This window comes from Rhinolophus sinicus, linkage group LG11 (assembly GCF_036562045.2).
Source record: "Rhinolophus sinicus isolate RSC01 linkage group LG11, ASM3656204v1, whole genome shotgun sequence".
NCBI lineage: Eukaryota > Metazoa > Chordata > Mammalia > Chiroptera > Rhinolophidae > Rhinolophus > Rhinolophus sinicus.
This window is the reverse complement of record NC_133760.1, coordinates 7330021-7353082: the sequence shown is the minus strand read 5'-3', so window position 1 is coordinate 7353082 and position 23062 is coordinate 7330021. Positions and strand designations below refer to the sequence as shown.

Here is a 23062-nt window from a genome sequence, read left to right as displayed (position 1 = left end):
AACTGCCCAAACTCTCCACAAATTGCCCAGGTAGGCTCTGAATGACCCATTAACTAGGGACAAAACTACAAAAATTATAAGGCGGCTCCGCCTCTTCAAATGTGTAAGGACAGGCCTAAATACAGAAGTCGAGGAGCCCCCAATCCGACTCTGCAGGACAGTCCTTTACTAGGAGCGAAGACACGGAGCCTTTCCTTTAGAAAATTGGCTCAGGACTCATGCCTGGGGAAGGCCCCAAGTCCTTTCCTTGACTTAGGACGTGGTGAAGCAGCCCTGGGAAGGAGAACCTCACTGAGGGATTTTCAGAGGCAGGAAATTCTTGAAATAAACCTCTGGGTCTTGCACATGTTTTTCAGTGTCCTTACTATCTAGGATCACTGACGAGCAATCAAGAGCAAATGGGCGCTGCGTCTCCCTGTCCTTCAACATTCTCAGCTATGGTCACAACCAGCTCTGTGACATCACACCATTTCCAGGGCAACATGCTCTCATCACGGGCACCACCCAAGCAGCAAGCACAGACCAAGGAAGGGAGAAGAAACATGTGGCTACTAGCAACCTGAACCCCTCACTTCAAACATGAGCAGAACAGCCTCCGTGATGCCTGGACACAAACACACCTACTGCCAGAAGTCAACGTGGGGGAAACTGGAGAAATCTGAACCCAGACTGGGTATTTGAGATATTAAGTCATTATTGTTAATTTTCTTAGGCATGATTATGGTTTTGTGGTTATATTTTAAAAATATTTTAAGTTAGAGATTCATACTGAAGAATTCACGTGTGAAATGAGATGAGATGGGATCTGCTTTAAAATACGCAGGGAGGTGAAGGGAAGTAGTGAAATGAACCAAAACTGGCAGAATGTATATCACTATTGAAACCGGCTGATGGGTATATGGTGCTCTACGATACTATTTTCTTTTCTCTTGAATATGTTAGAAAGTTTCCATAATAAAAAGTTGAAAAAGGAATAGACGCCCCAAGTGGAGATTACCTCAGCAAGGTGAGGAGAGGTAAGGTCCTCAAGAAGTTAATTTCCTACCAGAGAGCCAGAGTCCCAGGTGGAGGCCCTCCACCATCCCTCACCTCTCTACCCTGGTTTCCTCAACTACAATACCTGCTTGGGTACCTCAGGGTCTTATAAAGTCCATGAGCAGTAGTAAGTATTCATCCTGAATATTCTGTAGCAGCAGTTTCTATGCCAGGCACCACACTCCTGAGCTCTCTACTTCTACTTGGCTTTCACCAGGAACCATTACCAAAACCTATATGGTAGTGATGCATTAGTTGCCCATTTTACAGAAAAGCAAACTGAGGCTCAGAGATGGGAAGAAATTTTGCCCATAGGGTCAAAGCAGGAAGCAGCAGAACTGGAACCTCAGTCCAGGACTTTCTGACTCTCGACCCAGTTCTTAACTGCCACCCTTGAGATAATTAGAAGAAATTACCTGAAAAAGAGTTAATTTACTAATCAGGGCAACTGACAAAACAACTGCTCCCCTGAAATTCATAATTGAGTTAGAAAATATAAGACATACGTACAGAAAACAGATTAAATGAAACAGTATTCCAAGAAATGCTAAAGTGAGGTACTAAGACATTGGGCAAGTTCCTTAAACACGCTGCCCAATCTGAACCGTGAAGGGAAGGCAGTGATGAAACCTCCAGGATGCATCCATCTCTTGTGGGAAGAATTCCCCCAGACCATGAAAGTCAAGTGCTTAGCACCAACCTCGCCCAGAATAAATGTGTTGGAATAAAATCTATCCCTGTGCAAAGACACGAAGCCAATACAGTCTTTACAACATCAAATAAAGGGAACTGGGACATTTCAAAACTCTGTCCCGGTTAGCTCAGCTGGTTAGAGCGTGATGCTCGTAACACCAGGGTTGCCGGTACGATCCCCACATGGGCCACTGTGAGCTGCGCCCTCCACAACTAGACTGAAACAACTACTTGACTTGGAACTGATGGGTCCTGGACAAACACACTTAAAAAAATAAAGTGAAAAAAAAAGAAAACATGACCAAAGACACTTGGATAGTTAAGAGAATAAGGTGCACATATATAAAGGTCCAAGGAATCCTAGTGAAAAACCAAATGGAATTTATCCCAAAATGGACAGAGAGCAACGTAAATCCAAAGAAAGGAAATTCAAAGTCCCCTAAATGCTGGAAGGAACACTTCACCCCCAAGTGTGCAGCGCCCACAATGGGTTCATCCAAGCACACACACCATTTGACAGAATATTTCTGTAGAGCATCAAACAAAATGACCACGAAAAACCCCATCTGCTAGAAAAACCTCACTCAACGTGTCATTTTCTTTGCCTGAGTAAGCCAGCTATTCTCCCCCTCCCTCTCATTCTGAGAACAGCTCATGTGCTGGATAAAAGTATCTCTTACTTCTCGGCAACAAAGTTTCTTAGCCACCTTCTCATGCCAACCATGCTTCAGATTGCTTAAAGCTGGAAATACGCTGATTTGTATTCAAGGAATACGGAAATCAAGGAATTGAAATAAGACTTATCAATTTGATTCCATTCAACCAAAGTATTATTATTTTTCTTTTAAAAGACACCTGGCCTAGGACTATAAGATTCCTTGTTCATACACCCCTAAAGAATTTCTTATGAAGAACTGCAATTATCTGTATACAACTATTTAACTTCAGGTTATCTGTGGGCTCCTGGAGGGCCGAGAAAAAGAGAGTGGCAGTCACCCCACCCCCACCCCCGTCCCCAAGTTTTCCAGGGCCCAGCACAGGCTGGGAAGGTGCTCAGGATATATTCTACACACACACACACAGCATCACTTGCAGCTATCCACACCCTCCTTGTCCATTCCATTAACACAGACATTGGACCATTTCCCAGGCAGCAACCTGGATCACTCCAAACCCTCATGGGGTCATGGAGGGGTTTGTATTTAGTCACAAACTCATTCACCAAGTGTTTCCTGAGGGCTTCCTGATAGGCAGGAGGGTGACCGATGAGACCCCATCTGTGACTGACTGGTACCCCAACAGAACAAATTAAAGTAGCCCCCCACCCCAGACATGTTGCTGAGGCGTGGTGCCCTGAGCAATGGCAGAGCCTGGAATCCCTAGGAAACCTAAGCCCTAGTGTCTGTTAGGAAAATGAGCAGGGCAATACTCCAAGCCACCTGCAATGGACATTTAGCCAAGTGACAGCCTCAGCTGGGCCCAGCTCCCTTGGGTCAGGCCATAGTGGGGATGTAATAGCCTCCATCCACTTCTACACCAGCCTTCAAGAGTCTCCGCTTACTTCTAATGAATGAAAATCCTTCAGGTTGAAAACCCCAGGCTTGGGCCTCTACCTCCCCTGGAAGGATTGGAACCCAGGGGTGATGGAGCCACCGCAGGTCCCGGAGGGGCACTAACACACCCCCTCCCTCTTCGCTGCCAACTTTGAGGGAAATACCTGTATTCCCTCCCATTCTCTCACACCTCCACCACCACAAAACTGACGACCACAGCTGCAGTGCAGGCAACACCACGCACTGGGCAAATCAGGCCAGTGCAGGGGCCAACAAACTTTTTCTTTAAAGGGCCAAAGAGTAAATAAATTTTAGGTTTAGCAGGCGATTTATGTCCCAATGTACTCAACCCTTTGAGTGAAAAATTAGCCACAGAAACTATAAATGAATGGGTGTGCCAGTGTCCCAATAAAACTTTACTTAAAATAACAGGCTGGGTGGGCTTTGGCCAGAGGGCCAGTTTGCCTGCTCCAGTCTCAGTAGCCTTCACACTTTGACCCTGACCCACATCCACTCCTTTACATTCCTCTCAAACAAAAGTTTCACGAAGCCAAGTTAACCTTAGCTGTACTCTGCTTTTCTATCCTCTTCCATTTCTTTTTCTTTTTTAACTTTTATTTATTTGGTTTTCCAGGACCCATCAGCTCCAAGTCAAGTAGTTGTTTCAATCTAGTTGTGGAGGGCGCAGCTCACAGTGGCCCATGTGGGGATCTAACTGGCAACTTTGTTGTTAAGAGCACGGTGCTCTAACCAACTGAGCTACCTGGCTGTCCCTTTTTAAACACTTTTTTAATTTTATTTTTATTTATTTATTTATTTATTTAAGGAGAGCGCAGCTCATAGTGGCCCATGCAGGGATCGAACTGGCAACCTTGGTTATTATTAGCCCATGCTCTAACCAATTGAGCTAACCGGCCACCCTCCATTTGTTTTCAAAAGCAAGAGACAAATCAATAAATGGACTTCACATCCCACTAATAATCACAATGCTGCAGTACGAAAAATATCACACCAGACCCAGGAGGACAGCATATGGGTATAGAGCTCAGGCCTAGGTTCTAACAGGCTGCCTGGGTTCTAACTCTGCCTCCATACCCTCTAGCTCTGTGACCTTGGACAAGTGACTTCTGTTTCAGTTCCTCAGCATAGGGCTGAGGTGAGTTAATGCAGGAAAAGCACTCAGAAGGCCCTTGGCAGGTAATCTTTGACCTTCACATGACAACTAGGCACTGTCACACCTTTGAGAAGGCCAGGAGACTTAGGAGTTGAGTAACTCATGAGTCACTTCCGGTCGGCCTGACTCCCACGTCCATGGCCATCCACCACTCCCCACCATCTGTCTACCAGAAGAGGGCCAACCCTGGTGTGGAAACAGGAAGCATCCAGCTTATTAAGCTTTATGGCCCCTCGAGTTTCTGGTTTCTGGGACCATCCGACAGGGACAAACAGGACAAGGGAACCACATGCTCAGCTAGCTGCCAAGGTTTCTGACAATCTGCCTGTATTCTGGCCACTCAGTCTAACCTTACAATTCATTTTTAAGGCATCTCTCTTGCAGTTGGGTATTGGGAGCTGCAGAAGTAGCAGCACGCCCTTACGGTGACCAGAAGCTGTAGAAGATAGGTCAGACACGGGAAGGAAATATGAGGCCTGGGAAAGGCGGTACCAACCTCTGCCCAACTCTAAATAAAGTCCTCAGGCGAGGACTACTTGCACACACTGAAAACTTTTCTGCTCCAAGAAAAACACAGGCCAAGCCTGGCTGCTGAATGGATGAACAAAACCTGAACTGACTCAGCCAAATTACCAAGGGGAGCTAGGACAGACCTTGCTCATTTCTCGAGATGCTGGAGAGGGTAAAGGACTTGCTTAAGGTGATGTGACTTGTTAGCAGTGGGTGAGGTGCTAGAGCCCTGCCTCCCCGGTCTCAGGAGGCCTACCAAGATTGCAGCACTGACTCGGGTCCTAATTGCAAAAGATGAGCACAGGAAGGTAGTTAGCTCAAGACAGCATGACTTTTCTAGCATTTATAATAAGGATGCTGGGCAAGCAAGAAATGCCTTAAGATGGCTTCCACTTAGTTTCAACCCCAATCAGCTCTTTGCAATTGAAGAAGCTGACCAGAAACCTAAGTGAAAGATAAATTGAGTTCCTTCAAAAACACAGATGTTAGTCTTACTTTTGTTTACACACCAGACTATAAGTTCTACTTAGAATTTTTCTCCAATAGGCACAGAAGGGAGATAAAGAAACCAAGACCCACTGAATGCCAGGCATTGTGTGGGTGCCCTGCTTATGTCCATTTGACTGCAGTGACCCTGAGAGGTGGGCGTTATCATCACTGCCCACTATACACTGCAGGCAGGGCCAGGCCTGAGCACAAGCTTATCTGCCTCCAAAGCCCATACTGTTCCTTCATATCCTGTTGCCACCTCCGATGTTCAGAAGATGTCACTTGCCTTACAAATAGGGAGCTGAGTCACCAAATCACACACACATGAAATGACAAAGAAATACACACGAGAAAGCTCTATTCAGAGCAATTTGGCTAGAAGCAAACTATGCTTCAAATAACCTATGCTCTGCTAAAAAATTATTTCAACAGCAGGATGCAACATCATCTACACCAAGAGGCCATGCCTTCATTGTCATCAACTAATAGAGCCAGAAATTTATTTAAACACTGCCCACATAACCTTGTATCCTCACTAAACCAATGAAAAAACCTCGCACAATGTCTTCAGGACTGCATCTTCGTGAACTACCCAAAGCAAGAGAGGTCTGCAGGCGAAGACTAGGCAGATAAATTTGGAAAGCCAAATCCATGAATGCTGGCTCCCCTGGAACGATGTTTAACCTTATCCAAATGAACTTTACATGCCACCCGGACAAAGAGGCAGCTTTTCTGCTCTTTCCATTAAGTTTTAATTATGAAACCAGCCTCAAACCATTTATTCTGACAGGACTCCCTCCACCTATGAGCAGAATGCTGTTACGGGTCCTTGAAATCAGCTTATTAAATACCAACTGCCAGAAATCTCAGAAACCATCCTTTTCTCTCCTATTGTCAGTGGGCATGTTGCCAAGGTATGGGCGAGTGCTTTGCTCATTTAGAAACTCAGCCATTTCACTTACTAGTTGCTTTGAATTATTTTCTTCTGTCACTCAACTTCCTGAGTCAGAACCAGTCACTCCAGGACTAGAAGATACTGTCCACAGGGCCCAAAATTAGGTTCTCTGGACTATGGTTTGACGTAAAGCTATCAACAGAGGTTTGGAAATAGTTTCAGAGCGATTTTCACCACAGAGGTATTTACTGCAACTGTATCTGCCCTGTATGAGATGGTTCTGGGACTCAATAGCCACAAAAACGTAACAGAAGTGAACAAGTAAGGCACCCCCGAGACATCCACTCTCCTATCCGGGAAGGGGAAAAGATGAGAGAAGGGAGCAGAGGACAAGGCATTATTAAATGATAAACTACTGAACCAGCCCAATATGAAACTGTCTCCATTCAACTGGACAAGAACACACAAATTCAGAGTCAACCGTTAATCTCTAACTTGCCAGGTAATCAACAGCTGGGAAAGCCTTCATTTCCATAGGTGCAAAACGACTTTCCCCTGGGATCAGCCTTCCTGACCAAGGAAAAGCCACCGTTGTGGCTTTCGAAAATAGCGCTACATAAAAAAAAATTCTGGCTTGCTAAGAATCAAAAATTGCAACCTTCAGAGCAAAGCAAAAGGCTACCTAGGAGACAGGACAGACTGAATTAGAAAGCCCTTTTGGGGAATCCTATTTTTCTTTTGAAGAGCAAATTTGAGGGAAGAAAAAAAAAAAAGGGGTTTTAGGACCCAAATATCTGTTTTCCTGGTCACAACAGATTTTGTTTCTACTGGGAAATTTTTATTTGCTTTCAGATTAAACCTCTCCCCAGAGAATGTAAAAATTTTCAAGGTTACAAATATGTAAGAGTTGCTGTTAAATCAGGGATTCTGAGTGACACCCTTTTTTTTTTTTTGCAACATCCATTAATTTGAATTTTAACTAATACTGGTACATCAGTTTGGGGGGAAAAAGGCAGTACTGTGACATTTCAAAAACAAAGGCTATTGAAATACAATTTGACATAATTACTAGGGTTTCTTGGATTTGATAGGTTAGATTCCTTTGAAAATGAAAAAAACAATAAACCCTTGTGTTGACACGCCTGAGCACTTTTTAAATCTTTAGGGAAATATTTTCAAATTCAATAAATAAATGATTGCTCGAATTTTCACTTACAAAAAAAAATCCCATTTCATTTTAAAAGTTAAATAAGCATCTTTTTACAACTTAGTTCTCGAAACTTGGAAGGTTCATGTTAGCATCCAGTTTCTGCCCTTGGCTCCTGGAGGAGGAATTTCACAAAAGGAGGGGAAACTTTAAAGGCAATTCGTTTTCGGCTGACCCTGCGCACTGGATAGTGTGTTCAGTTTGTGCTTCAGACATTTTTTGCAGGATACTGTACTGTGTGGATACTTCTTCCTCCCACAACTGATTTTACATACCTAAGGTCACCACTTCCCAGGAGTTAAGTTGTGAACACATTGAGAGGAAGAACAAGTGGCCCACTGAATTGCAATTTACATGTTTCCTCATCTGAACGTGAGTGAACTGTTTTCTTCTCCTGAGAACTGGAAAAAAGGAAACAGGGTCTTTTGGAGGGGAAGAGGGCTGTGTGTTAAAAAGCTTTCTCTAACAAAGTATGTCAGGAACCAAGAGTGGGCAAGAGGGAAAATGGAACTTCAACGTGTTTTGTCTTTTAACAGGAGAACTTATGCTTGTAAAACACATCAGAAGTCGTGTTTGGTTCTGCAAGTCATTTCTGTTGCTGTTTTTTCTTTGTACGTGTAGGAGAGGGGGGACTCGGGGCTGAAGGAAGTGTTCTCTCCACCATGACTGGGCGTGTTAACACGTTTGCATCAACTTTTCACGGTCAGGCATGTGCTTTCGAACAAAGGAACAGTGGAGACAGGGAGTGGAGATGGGGGCTTGACACAGTTTACAGATTTGGTGCTTAAACAGTACTTTACAAATGACTTGCTTAATTTAAGCGTCCATCACCATAAGACACATTGGAGTAAAATGAGAAAATTGGATCTACTTGAACCACAATCTTTTTTGGGGAGTAGGGGCTGAGGGGGGGGAGAACATTAACTTGAATGCAAGTATCATAAACCAAATTCAGTAAACTTGTCTCCTACAAATGGACTTGAAACACCCACTTTCTTCAAAGGTGAAGGCTGGAGACAATGCAATGGATTGAAATGACAAGAGGGATACCAAGGGCTTGAAAATATAGGGCCTTTTATGCAAGTTTTTGTCATGTTACAGTAACACACTATTTTTGGGAGAAAACTGTGTACATCAAATTTTACAAATTAAACATTGAAAGGATGTGCAAGTCTAAAAGGGCTCAACAGGGTTAGAATCCTGATTTGAACATATAAATTCACTCTCTCAAGCATCACTTTGGTCTAAAGGTGAGGAGGAAGGCAGGCAGGAAAGGGACAAAAAGAGGGAGATAATTGAATTACTCAATAAAAGAGGCTACTTACCATCCCAACCCATTGTAAGACATACACTTCTGACATAAGAGAACTCCTTAGAGGTCGAATAAAGCGTGTAAGCACCTTTGAGTAATGCACCTGCCCCCAAGAGGGGGCCCGGAAGCCCAACGTGGGCTTAGCGAACAGACCTTTGCTAATCTGTTTATTTCCTTGAACTGGAGTCAGGCTGCGATGGGCTGCGATTCCCAGGACGATACATTTAATTAGAACAAAACAGAACAAAACAAAAAAAAATTTTTTGTAAAAGCTCACCAAACTGCTGCACTTGTGTCTCTGAATGTGGGTGGCATTTCTTTTAAAAGGCAAAGTATGGTCTGTGAAGGAGAAAGGGAGAAGGGGAGGTGGGAGTGGGGAGAAGGGGCAGTGGTGCCTGGCAGGGAAGCCCTAGCCAAGACCCCTGTCTAGAGGAAGGTCCTCAACGACTTCCCAGCCGGGACTGCGCTCCCGGCAACCCTATCCTGTGTCCAGCGCGTTCTTTCCTTCCCCACCCCCACTCCCTCCAAGACTCTTTCCTGTCGGCAGAAACCCTCCTTCCATTTCCAAATCCACTAACTACCTCTTCTCCTGCCCCACCAGGAAAGGGTGGGCGAACCCTGCACCCCAACCTTGTGCTGGAGCAGGGGAAACGGGGGCCCCAACCTCGCCCTGAAACGCGCGGAGTTGGCCCCTTTATCATCCTCCAAAGAAGGGCGTGGGGCGAACCCATTTCGCACTTAATAAACGGGAGGGGGGGCACTCCCTTTCACCCCCTGCCAAAGCACGCAAACCTCGTTTTCTCTCCCGGAAGGGATGGCGCCCCATTTCAGCCCCGAAGAGAGAACCCCAGGAGAAAGAGGGGACCAACTTCCTCTCTCCTCCAAGGCAGGGAAACCTCTCCCGCCGCCCCCCCTAGAAAAAACGCACCACCTACCCAAGAAAATCGAGAGAACCCCTCCCTTTAAGTAAAGACATGGGGAAGGGTCTCCCCTCCCAAAAGAGGCAGAGGTTTCCATCAGAGGCTAGAGATCCCCCCATCTTTTTTGCCCTCTAGGGAACACCTAGTAAACACCTCCCGCCAAAAAAAAAAAAGGCGCAAGAAAGCCCCCACCCAAAGGACCCCCCAGTAGGAGGATGGAGAAAGAACTGAACAGACCCCCCACTTTCTACCTCCTAAAAAAGCTAGGGTACCTCTCCAAATAGGGCAGGGCAGACCTCCCCCAGGAGAAAGGATATTGCCGGGGTTTGGGAGACCCCAACTCCAAACCCCTAAGAGCGGGGCTGTTGCTTGAGATCCCCCTAAAAAGGGTCCGGGGCCCCTCCCCCATCCCCTTCCCCGAAGCCAGGCGACGGGCAGGCGGGCCCGTGGCTGCCAGCTCCGGGCGCAGGGCAGCCAGGACCCCCGTGGGCCTCCGCAGCCCCCCCCCTGGCGCCCCCTTCCCAGGGCGGGCAGGCGGGCGCGGGGGGTCCGGGGGGCGCCTCCTCACCTTCCCCTCAGCATGGCGCCCAAAAAAGACAGAGCGAGAGCGAGGGAGAGCGGGCGAGCGCCGCGAGGGGGGGGAAACGCATGAGGCCAGGAGAGAAAGCAAGCGAGAAAGAGCGAGCGAGAGACACCCACCGACCCCGCCCTTCCTCCTCCTCCTCCTCCTCCGCGGCCCGGCCCAACATGGCGGCCGCCCCCCTTCCTCCTCCTCCTCTTCCTCCCCCCGGGGACGCTGCCCCGGCCGGGCCGGGGGCCTGACCTGTCGTCAGGGAGCGGGAGGCGGTGGTGGAGGAGGTGCGGGGTGGCCGGGCAGGCGTCGGGGGAACACGGAGGAGGCGAAGGCGTTGATGGCGGCGGCGGCGATGGCGGCGGCGGCGACTCTGATGGCGGCGGCGGGGGGGTCCCGGGCGCGGCCTCCATAGTTCCTTTGGGGGGGAGGGGATGTTAATGCACGAAAAAGGACTGCTTGGGCGTGGCGGGAGGGGCACACTTCAGCTCTGATGGCTCCTGATAGGAATGAGTATATATTTTTTTCGGTTTCGGAATCACCTCTGTGCCGACCTCCGCGTAGGCCGCGCGGCCTAGGCCTCGGCGGGCCTCTCGCCGCCTGCTTTCTCCGCAGCCCGCCCCGGGGGTCACTCGCTCACGGGCGCAGGGCCCTCATCGGGGCGAGAGCCCCCCCACACGCACCCCCGCGGGCCCGGGAGTGAGAGACCCGGGGGACACAGACACTGGTGGCTGGTTGGGTGTAATTAGCGCGGGCCGCGCGCGATGGAGCAAGCAAGAGGGAAGGGGGAAGAGGAGAGCGAGCGAGGGGGGTTTAAAAAAAAAAGGATTTTAGGGAGAGAGAAACGGGCGGCGGAGACCGGCCGACTGTCTGTCTGTCTGCCCGCCCTGGGCGCCCCGGCTGCCCGGTCCCCGCCGCAGTCAGAAATTCACACAAAATGGCGGCGCGGCCCGGACGGGCTGGGAAGCTGAGGCGGGAGGAAGGGCGAGGTGGGAGGGGGAACTGGGAGGCGGAGGCCGCGTCACGTGGAGAGGGGCACTGACCACTCGCCCGAAGGGCGGCGGAAAGACTCGAAGGGAGAAATGAGGCCGGGGAAAGCGGAAAATGCCGAAAGGAGCTGAGCAGGAGACGGGGAAGGGCGGAAAGAGCCGAAGATGGTGCTGGGGATGAGGCTAGAGGAAAAACGGGAGGTCCCAAGGAGCCGGAAATAGCCGAAGTGGATCGGCACTGGGAAACAAGGCACTGAGGTGATACGGAAAGATCCGAAGGTGGCAGGAGGCGGAAACAGCCGAATGAGGCCGCGCCGGGGTAATGGGATTTAGAAGGAAGAAGCCGAAAGGCAGGCTAGGAAGGGAGATTAATTAACGGAGTAAACTATTTTGAGGAATTCGCCCGAGAGCAAGCGGGAGGAACCGAAAATTACTAGCTTGAGGGAAGGCGGAAAGAATCGAAAGTTTTAGGTGGGAGAATGGGAGGGAAGAAATTCGGGCTACGGAGAGAAAAAAATAACCTAAAGCCGGAGGCACGTGTGCTGGAGTTGTAGGCTTCCGGAGAATGGGAGGATGGAGCGGAGTAGAGCAGACCCGGAGATGATGTCATTAGAGATCTCGGTCGATGACGTCATCACTGGGCGGTGCAGGAAGGGCGGGCCTTGGTAGTGCTTTGGTGGAGTTTTAAGAACCTGGTGTGTAGTAGGTGAAGGCTCTCAAATGCTGAACTTGGGAACGCTGACCGGCTTCAAACAGTACAAGAACGTAAAATCCTTGACCCTCACAAGTATACTCAGGGGAGGTACTATTCCCATTTAATGGATAGGCTGAACCTCGGTACTTAAGTAATTGGCTCAAGAATTAACCATAAGCAGCACAGCGAAATCTTTAATAAGAACTGGCATTCCTAGGGGTAGTCCATGGACCTCTGCTAAACCTCAATAGGAGGCATGCACCCTGAGTTTTATAAAAAGTCATGACCTCTTGTTCTGAAAATTAGCTCTTGGCTTATTCATTGGTCCTATGAAGACCTAATGACTGGCCACAGAATCCCAGGTGATGGTGTATTATTAGACAACACACCAAGTGATGAAGTGGGCAGGCCCAGCATAACTTCATCATCACTTGGAAATAGTATCTTGGTACTGAAATCAAACAGGTAGTGGGACATCCAATGTCCCACTTCCCAGCCACTGGTGGCAGACTAATTCCAATGGATCCAATTTGCTTTCATTGGAATAAGCATTTATTGAGAATTGGTGTTATTTTTTTTTTCTGCCCTCATCTGTCCTATTTCTGTCAGCATTACCATCCCTGGACTTTATTTACTATCTGTTTTCACCGTATAATTTTTTAAAAGTTAAAAACAAGACCATCACACAAAAACATTGTGAGTATGCATCAAAGATGTTATTTAACACATTAATGAGAGAACAAGCAGAAAAATAAAGCTGGTTCAAGGGAGGGCCTTGAGAGCCCGGCATGCATAGACAATGGGAAACGAATGCTGGAATTAGGTTGGGAAGTTTGATACAAAACTGGTCAGTGTCTCAGGCCTGTGTTTTCTGCCACACAAAAATCATTTGAGACTTGAGAATCTTCCATAACTTTACCAAGTCTATATACCCTAATCAACAATTACATAGTAAGTCAGACAAAGTAACAACTAGATGTCAGAAAGTCTTGGTAGACGTTATGCTAGTATGGCACTGAAAAAGCATGGAGAAATATTCTTGTCTGCTGGGATTTGCTAGTCTTTTCATTTCCCTCATTACCTGAAAGCAGGTGCTCTCTAGGCTTGTGGAATGGACTGTTGAAGCTTCAGAGATGGCGCCAGCTGAAAACCACACCTGGAAAGGACAGGGTGCTGTCCTCCTAGATGTGGTCTATATTGTCAACCAGTGTTGTTTTGTCCATAGCTGGAATACACGGAGTTCAGAAATCAATGTATGGAAGGACATCTTTCACAATTACACATAATGACCCACTTAGAGTAATTTTCCTTTCTATTCCCATAATCCTGCTCTACTAGCTCTTGGTATGTTAAACACAACTTTTTTAGACAATTTTCTTATGAGCATGTGTCAACATTTTATTATAGTCATGGCATATGAAAGGAAAAAAGGTCTCTTGTGGGCCAATTAAAAGATTTGCTCTTGGTAGGGACATTTTATTTGACAAGAAAAAAATTCTGAGATGTCCTAAATTAAATTAAGCAGGCTGGAAGTTGGAAGGAAGACATAAGAGAGGTTAATCAGTTAACAACTGCAGGGCAAAAACCAACAAAAGACTGCTTACATTCCTGAATGTACTAATATACATTGAAACTTTGAATTAACCTCCAGGTAGCTATTTCTGAGATTATCTAGAGAGAGAATAGCCAAGACAGCTGGTGTCAGCCAGTTGGAGAATTGCTTGGTGTGGGAGTAAAGTGACCAGAAGAGAGAAGACACACAGGAGTTCTCTGAGAACTACTTTGGAAAATAGACTGGCCATGTCAAATACAGCTGAATATATGCCTCCACTATGATTCAACAATTGCCCCACAGAAATGCAAACCAAAAGCTGTGAACAAGAATGTTCATAGCGGCACTATTTGAAATAGCCCCTAACTGGGAACTACCTAAATGCTCACCAATAGAAGAAAGACAAGTAAATTGTAGTATAGGCACCACTTCTAAGAACCCCTGGATCACTGAATTAGAAGACCCAAATGGCAGAGTCCTTTGTACTACGTCTTGTACCAGCTAGAAAACCTCTTCTTGCACGGGGCCCCAGCAGCCTTAGAGCTTTCTTTGCTGATGAGTGAGAGCAAGTCTCCCAACTATGATCCAAGTTGCCTCCAAAATTCCAAGAGAGCCACCAAACATTGTGGTTTGTGTTTGTTTTTTGTTTTGTTTTGTTTTGTTTTTTTAGCGTGTTGGGCTGGGGTGGTTTAGGTGCAAGTTTCAGCAACTTACCCTTTATATTGGAAAGAAAAAAAATGCCAACATACCTCTTCCTCTGGATCTCCAAAATGTCTTTGAGCTGGCAGGTCCTTGTATTTTTCTGACCGGGAACCTTCTGTAATACCCATAAGTCTGACCAATGGTTCCATAGTGCCTGTTTCTTTCTACTCTTGAAACGTTCTTAATCTGGCAAAGGACTTTATTTTTATAGTTCCTGGGATGGCTCTAAGGTGGCTTCTTTGTGCCATGGATGAACAGTCCTTCACAGAAAAGACACTCTTCAGAGTGTGGAAGAAAAACCAGCTGCTGACTCCAACCTCTGGAAACCCCTGGGGAAAAAAGGAGACCGTTGGCCAAAGAGAGGTATTATGGTGTTTTGGATCCTGCTGACTACCAACCCAATAACGATTTCCCCTTTCTTCCTTGCTAATTTAACCCTGTTTTTATTGGGAAGATGGGAAATAAAGTCCAGGCTCGGAGATGATCTTTGATTGGTCTATCTGGTTCTTAAGAGGTGATGTCGCCCCCTAGAGGATACTATTGAAATTATTGAGGGAAATTAATTTTGGTTGTCAACTGATTCTCAAGGAGACAGTATTGCTCCCTTGGGGGCATTTTGGAAATTTGAGGGGAGCTTTTTGGGCATTACAATAATGAGTGAGCTGTTACTGGCACTAAAGGACAGGGACAATGGATGATAGAAAGTCCTGCAACCTGACATTGGTATTGAAGGATCACCTAACGAACGAAGTTAATGTTAGTTCTTAAATAATGGAAAGAACTATTTATAGTAAGTTATATTAAGCTGTAATGCTGAATTTTTCCAATTCTTTTGGAATTGTGAGCATGGAAGAGTCACAGTAGACTCTTGCGAATTTACAAGATGTATATCACTACTTTCGTATGATGAAAATATTTTGGAATAGATAGAGGCGGCGGTTGCACAACATGGTGAATGTACTAAATGCCACTGAATTGTTCACTTTGAAATGATTAATTTCATGTTACATGAATTTCACCTCAACGAAAAATGTTTAAAAACATATATACCCCCCAACTTGAGAATATTTTCCCTGTAAGTTTTGTAAAAGTATAAGGGGGAAGAAAGAAAGGGAACACTTTAGATGTTTAATGAGTCTAGAAGTGCAGGAGAAAATAATTTATAGAGCAGTTAGCTTTATTTTCAGGGCTCTTTTTCACAAAGTGATCATTTTACAAGAGTTACTGCATACTCACAGGTAATGGCTGCGGTCACTCCCTAACCAATTACAAATGACTACGTGCCAAGGATCTTCAGGGTCACTTTCAAGATCAGTCTGTTAACTAATAAATCATTTAACACCATGGATCTATTTTAACTCTTCAAAATAGTTTGACTCCTCTTATTTTTCTTTTTATAATTCCTGTACATTTCATTTTAATAATACAAAGTAACTCAGCAAAAGTGTTTATTTCCAAAGTCTTATCTAAAAGATACTTGATATAGCTCTCTACTGCCTGGTCATTCCATGATTTCTAAACATCTTTCCCCCACAGAGAGGTTATTTGATCCTGTTACTGGCCTTTTCCCCTGAAATCAGAAAGTGTCACAGCATAGTGCAACAGCTTTGGATTCAGAACTTTAAAATTAGGGTTTAAAACAACTTTTTATCGTGGAATATTTGAACATATACAAAAATAGAGGAAGGAGTAAAATGAACCCTCATGTACCTATCACATCACCCAACTTCAGTGATTATAAACTCATAGCCAGGCTCAGTTCCTTACTCCCACCCACTGACCACCCCCCAATTCTGTTAGATTGAATCCAAATCCCCGAGTTATCCCATCTAGCTAGCTAGCTCCCCACATATACACTCATACCTTTATTAGGTTAAATAGTGTTTCCCTCCCTGCAAATTCATGGCCTTCCTAGAACCTCAGAATGTGACCTTACATGGAAATAGGACCATTGAAGATATAACTAATTAAATTAGACGAAGTCACACTGAAGTAGGGTGGACCCTTAATCCAATATGGCATCATAAGAAGGACCCATCCTAATAATTTCATCTTAATTTGACCTTCCAAGTAAGGTCACATTCATAGGTAGCAGGGATTAGGACTTGAACACATTTTTTGGGAGGACACAGTTCTTCTACCCATAACACCTTTTATAGGTGAAAAAGCCATCAATTTATAATTAAATATTTTAGATTTATTATAGGTATTATAATTTTACTAAAACCTATTAGTTTTATCACTTGATTCCCTTAAGTTCCTACTCTAACCAGTGTCTACAGAATGACTTAGAAAGTGTGATTACAAGTTGTACAGAGCCATAAGAAATATTCAGAGCTTAGTCGGATGTCTTAAATAGCCCTAAGAGTTAAATGGTCCGAACAAGAAAAGACTAGAATGAGCAGCACACAGATCTTTGTTCTATGGTTCTCCCCCGACTGCATTTTAGAATCATCTAGGGAGCATTTTGTAAAAATCTGAATGTCTCAGCTCCACCCAGACCAATTAATCAGAGTCTCTGGAGGAGGGACCAGGCCACCATATTTGCTGAAAAGCTCTCTAGGTAATTCTAATCTTCAGGTGGGATTGAGAACCAGTGACTTGGTTAATGGTGAGCAGTCACCTCCGTGCAGCTAATTAATTATGTAATCCTTAAACCCAGGAGCCTGATCTACTAAATGACTGCTCTCCACCCCTTTTAAGTTACAAAGTTTCACTTTGGGCAGCTGTTCTAATTAGATGTTGTTGAAAAACTAACTGCCCCATGGGTAAATAAATACCTAGGAGAACTGCATGCAGGGTCTCAAAGAGACACTGGTATACCCATCTTCATAGCAGCATTATTCATCATAGTCAAAAAGCAGAAGCAACCCAAGTGTCTTATCCATAGATGAGTGGATAAACAAAATGTGGTATATACTTACAATGGAATATATTCAGCCTTAAAGAGGAAGGCAATTCTGACACATGCTACACGTGGATGAAACTTGTGGACATTTTGGTAAGTGAAATAAGCCAGTCACAAAACTACAAATATTATATGATTTCACTTATGTAAAATATCTAGAATAGGCAATCTCATAGAAACAGAAGTAGAATGGTGGTTGCCAGGGGCTGGATGGAGAGAGAAAAGGGAAGTTGTTTTCTTTTTTGTTTTGTTTTTTTCAATAATGGGTAAGATAGTACATTTTATGTTATGCGTATTTTACCACAATTTAAAAAATGCTCTGAAATTTAGTGGCTTGAAGCAGCAACAATCATTTCATTTTTTTTCTTATTATCTTTTGAAATTTTCATTAAATTTATTGGGGGAACGTTGGTTAATAACATTACGTACATTTTGGATGTATAACTTTATAACATGACATCTCTATACTGTATTGTGTACTTACTACCTGAAGAGTAGTCTCCTTCTATCACCATATATTTGACCCCCTCATTTCATTGTCTTTAACAGTTTCTGTGGGTCAGGAAGGCTTGGCTGGCTGATTCTGGCCTGGGACTTCTGTGGTTGCAGACCACGTGGCTAGAAATGGAATAGTGGAAGGTTTGAAAGCTGGGGGCTGAGTTGGCATCTCTTTGTCTTAGTGTAATTTCAGGGCTTCTCCGTGTGGTTTCTGCTCATGGGTTGGGCTTTCTCTCAACCTGCAGCCTCAGGGTAAGGGACTGCTTATCTGATTTATCAGGGCTCAAACTCAAGTGTTCCCATGCACAGGGTGGAAGTGACCTCCCCTTTCTTGATTTAGCTTGGCAGTAAAGCAATGTCCCTTCTGGCACATTCTATTGGTCAGTCACCAAAGCCAGAATGGTTTCAAGGGAAATGAACATCCCTCAATGGGAGCAGTGTCAAAGGGATGTTGCAAAAAGCGCACGTAGGGGTGGCCAGATGGCTCAGTTGGTTAGAGAAGAGCTGTGCTCTTAACAACAAAGTTGCCAGTTGGATCCCCACATGGGCCACTGTGAGCTGCAGGCCCTCACAACTGGATTGAAACAATTACTTGACTTGGAGCTAATGGGTCCTGGAAAAACATACTTAAACAAATAAAAGTGTTTTTTTTTTTTTTAAAGAGCATGTAGGTTGAGAGACACTGTTGTAGCCATCTTTGCAAAATGCAATCAACCATAGCCATGGTCAAAATAATTTAGTAAATCCCCTGGTTGCCATAATTATTTCCTTAGTTGGCATCATTTTACCCTGGGAATATTTGGAGTTAAATATAGAAATGTTCATGTGACTCAAACCTCTGGAATTAATGTTTTAGTTTAAGGAATTTGTGCATATTTGGCTTTTTATATGGTGGAAATGCTTAAGAGAATCTGGCCTACTGGAGTTTCTTGGTGAGATTTGTAGTTCGGAAAACTTCTCCCTGTAATGAATCTGGATAAATGATATATGACTATTCACTGGACTATTTCTTTCGTTTAAGCTTGATCTTCAAGATAAAATTTTCTGATAAAATAAAAATTACCAAACCATTCTTTCTGTCCCTGAACTTCCACCCATGAGGACCCTCATCTCATCCTCTGGAATAAGATAAGGAGTAAGATCACAGTTGAAGGCTGGATTGGGGGTCAGGAAAGCAGTTAGGAAAGGTCTTTTCCTAGGGTGTCAAGTAATTTTGGAAGAAACATTACAAATTTAAAGAGGCATGTATGTGCTTCTCAAACTTGCCCATTTCAAAAAGAGCCTCAAATTATTCTATTGTTTTTTTCCCCCTTCTTCCGCCTCCCACCACCCCAGTTCAAGCCCTTGTTTCACAGTCTAGCTGTGTAGGACACAACTTCCTGGCCCATGCTGGTATTATGAACCTTGTGCTCCCCCTGGCTGAGGCAGTTGGTAGGCCGCTCACAGAAACTCTCCTCGGCTGCTGGCCGCTCATGATGGCTGCCGGCCACTCACGCTGGCCACTGGCCACTGCTGGCAGCACAGGGCAGCCCTCCGGCTGCTCACAGCAGCCCTGCTCCAGGGAGAGGTGTTGTTCACAATCTTAGCTGTAGAGGGCGCAGCTTACTGGCCCATGTAGGAATCGAAACTGCAAAGTGGGTGTTAGGAGCACAGCGCTCCAACCACCTGAGCCACCCCCGGCTGGCCCTCAAATCATTCTAAGCAAAGTGATGCCCATTCTGGAAGAGTTGACTTGTATCTTTAGTTGTCAGGATCCCGAATTTTTTATGTTCTCTATTTACCTCAAAGTGCAGTGGTCACACATTGTAAGTTGTAATTAACAAATAGATTTACATGCTTTTTAAAAAGACCAAAGAACCTTCCTGCCGTCACGTTCAGACCTAGCTGCTCCAACATCCGGGGCACGTCCCATCCTTCCAGCCTGCGACCAGCAACAGAGCAAAAAAAGTACATATTTTCTTGCCCCGTACACACCTTGAGGCAAGAAAAAAAAAATTAAATTTGAACCATGAGGGAAATCGTGCACATCCAGGCTGGCCAGTGTGGCAACCAGATTGGTGCTATCAGTGATGAACATGGCATCGACCCCACTGGCACTTACCACAGCGACAGTGACCTGGCCTGGATAGTGACCTGGAGCTGGATAGCATCTCCGTGTATTACAATGAAGCCACAAGTGGAAAATATGTTCCTCGTGCGATCTTGGTGGATCTAGTACCGGGGACCATAGACTCTGTTCGCTCAGGTCCTTTTGGCCAGATCTTCAGACCAGACAACTTTGTTTTTGGTCAATCTGGGGCAGGCAACAATGGGGCCAAAGGCCACTATACAGAGGGGGCCGAGCTGGCTGACTCGGTCCTGGCTGTGGTGCGGAAGGACGCTGAGAGCTGTGACTGCCTGCAGGGCTTCCAGCTGACCCATTCACTGGGCGGGGCCACAGGCTCTGGAACAGGCGCGCTGCTCAGCAGCAAGATCCAGGAAGAGTATCCCGACCACATCATCAACACCTTCAGTGTGGTGCCCTCGTCCAAGGTGTCCGACACAGTGGTCGAGCCCTACAACGCCACCCTGTCCGTCCATCAGTTGGTAGAGAATACTGATGAGACCTACTGCATTGATAACGAGGCCCTTTATGACTTCTGCTTCTGCACCCTCAAGCTGACCACACCAACCTATGGAGACCTGAACCACCTTGTCTCAGCCACCATGAGCGGTGTGACCACCTGCCTCCGCTTCCCTGGCCAGCTCAATGCTGACCTCCGCAAGCTTGCAGTCAACATGGTGCCCTTCCCACGCCTCCACTTCTTCATGCCTGGCTTTGCCCCTCTAACCAGCTGTGGAAGCCAGCAGAATTGGGCCCTCACTGTGCCCGAACTCACCCAGCAGGTATTCGATGCCAAGAACATGATGGCTGCCTGTGACCCCCGCCATGGCCGGTACCTCACCGTGGCTGCTGTCTTCTGTGGGCGGATGTCCATGAAGGAGGTGGACGAGCAGATGCTCAACGTGCAGAATGAGAACAGCAGCTACTTCATGGAGTGGATCCCCAACAATGTGAAGATGGCCGTGTGCGACATCTCACCCTGCGGCCTAAAGATGGCGGTCACCTTCATTGGCAACAGCACGGCCATCCAGGAGCTGTTCAAGCACATCTAGGAGCAGTTCACGGCCATGTTCCAGCGCAAGGCCTTCCTGCACTGGTACACGGGCGAGGGCATGGACGAGATGGAGTTCACCGAAGCCGAGAGCAACATGAAAGACCTGGTGACCGAGTACGAGCGGTACCAGGACACCACGGCAGAGGAGGAGTAGGATTTCGGTGAGGAGGCTGAAGAGGAGGCCTAAGGCCAAGCCCTGTCCGTCACTCAGGCGTCTCAGTTCCTTCATTCAGCCTTCTTCCTTAGCTGCCCCTTTATTCTCCCTCAGAATTTGCATTTTCTGCTTCCATCTTTTTTCTTTGGGGGGGGGGGTTCTAGAACAGTGCCTGACACATAAATGGGCGCTCAATAAATATTCTCTCTTTCCACTCTGGGAAATCTAGATTCCTTTCATTCTGAGTAATCTTGCATTTCCTTCTGGTGTCCATTCCTCCCATCTGTCCAGTTAATATTTCCCTCTCTGTTTTCAAGACAATTCTCCAAGAAGCTGGATCTCATCCAGATCCTGTTTAGAACCATGTGCTGAAAACCCAGATGGATGACCACCATCCTAAGCCCATGTGGTAGCCAAGGGGAAAGGAAACCACCCTAACTGCAGGAAGAAGACCCTACAGGAAGGGGTAGGGTTTCCCATTCTACAGTAGTTTGGGAGTGGGATCCAGGCTACTAAAGTCCTAGTTTCCAGGTATTTCCCTGCTCCTCTCTCAGCTTTGGGGGAGGTGTTAACAGTATTGTGTCCATTTTCAGTCTCCCTCCAAGCTCCATCCTGAGCTGTTTCCTTTGTAGGGGTCTGCCACACTCTGTCAAGTGGGATCCTTCCCTCTTCCATTTAACCTCCCTCTCACATTGGATCCCTTGCTTTCTCTGGTTGGAAAAGGGGGTTAAGGGGAACGGGACCAACTTTGGTCCCTAAGCCTCCAGACAGGCCCTCCACATCCCCACTTTTTCTTACCCCAAAAAAATACCAGTCTTGCTGTATGTGTGTGGAAAGGTATGTACTATCACCTAAATGTTTGAATCATTCCCCAGAAGGGACAGTACAGGAACCATCTTCTGGCAACATCTCATCTTTTGATATTGCCATTCCCCCCCTACCCCTGGCTTTGTCCTATCCTATACTTCGTATTTTTATTTTGTGTTGAATTTGCTTTTTTTCATATTGAAAAAAAGGGCATTGCCCCAAGAGCCAAAAATAAATGGGAATTGGAAAAAAAAAACACAAAAAACCAAAAACAACAAAAAAGAAAAAAGTAAAACAAAGGAAAAACACAGATCCACTTACATGCAGATTTTTAAAATAAATACTGTAAATATATTTATCTTCCTTATAATTTTCTTAATAACATTTCCTTTTCTTTAGCTTACTTTATTGTAAGAATACATTATATAATACACATAACTTACAAAATATGTGTTAATCAACTGTTCATGTTATCAATTGGGCTTCCAGTCAAAAATAGGCTATTAGTAATGAAGTTTTTGGGGAATCAAGTTATATGTGGATTTTCAACTGGGCCGGGGGTGAGGGGGTTAGTGCTTCTAATCCTCATATTGTTCAAGGGTCAGGTGTATATTTAAATTAAAAAAGAATTCATAATCTGGTTTCTTGATTAATGCCTTTGTCCCCTTCACCACAGCTCAGCCTTCACTTTTCTTCATTCTTCACGTCTCTACTTGTTCATTACCTCCTCTGAGAGATCTTCCCCAACCCCACAGTACAAAATACTCCCCCCAGAGTTTATGTAAGAGACTAAATTCAGAAAGATGGAGAATGTCAGCAAAGAAAGGGAAAGAGAGTCAGGGAGAGAACGAGTTGGGGTCAGGCAAAGGGCTGCGGGAGGAGAGACAGGAGAGGGGAAAGTGTGAGGAGAGAGTTGTGGGGGGAAGAATATTTAGGTTATCCAACGCTACGTAATACGTGATCCCAAAACTTGGTGGCATAAATCAACAGCAATCATTTGTTTTGCTTACAGATCAGCACTTTGAGCAGGGCTTGGCAAGAATGGCTTGTCTCCTCTATCTGGGGTGACTTGACCCTCTGCCAAAGGATCCACTTCTAAGATGACTCATTCCCATAGCCAGCAAGTTGGTGCTGGCTGTTGGCTGCAGCTGTTGACCTGGCTGAGAGTCAGGAGCTTTGGTGCCTTTCCATGTGGACCTCTCCTTGGGCTGTTTTGGCTTCTGCTAGCATGGAGGCTGGGT

At 45.7% G+C, this 23062-nt stretch overlaps 1 protein-coding gene and 1 pseudogene across 9 annotated transcripts in view; one reads left to right on the top strand and one right to left on the bottom strand.

The window, feature by feature from the left end:
- The window catches only part of ZC3H4 (zinc finger CCCH-type containing 4), a 40146-nt gene extending 28183 nt beyond the window's left edge, over positions 1 to 11963 (bottom strand). Inside the window, exons 1-2 of one of the 9 annotated variants that reach the window (XM_074316202.1) lie at positions 11870 to 11963; positions 10612 to 10777 (exon numbers count right to left, since the gene is read on the bottom strand). In XM_074316202.1, the coding sequence (XP_074172303.1) occupies positions 10612 to 10772 (161 nt within the window). In that variant the 5' untranslated portion in view covers positions 10773 to 10777; positions 11870 to 11963. The other 8 variants (XM_074316208.1, XM_074316201.1, XM_074316203.1 and 5 more) reach the window with 8 other exon arrangements.
- LOC141567728 (tubulin beta chain pseudogene) lies at positions 11364 to 23058 on the top strand (annotated as a pseudogene).
- The last annotated feature ends 4 nt before the right edge of the window (positions 23059 to 23062 follow it).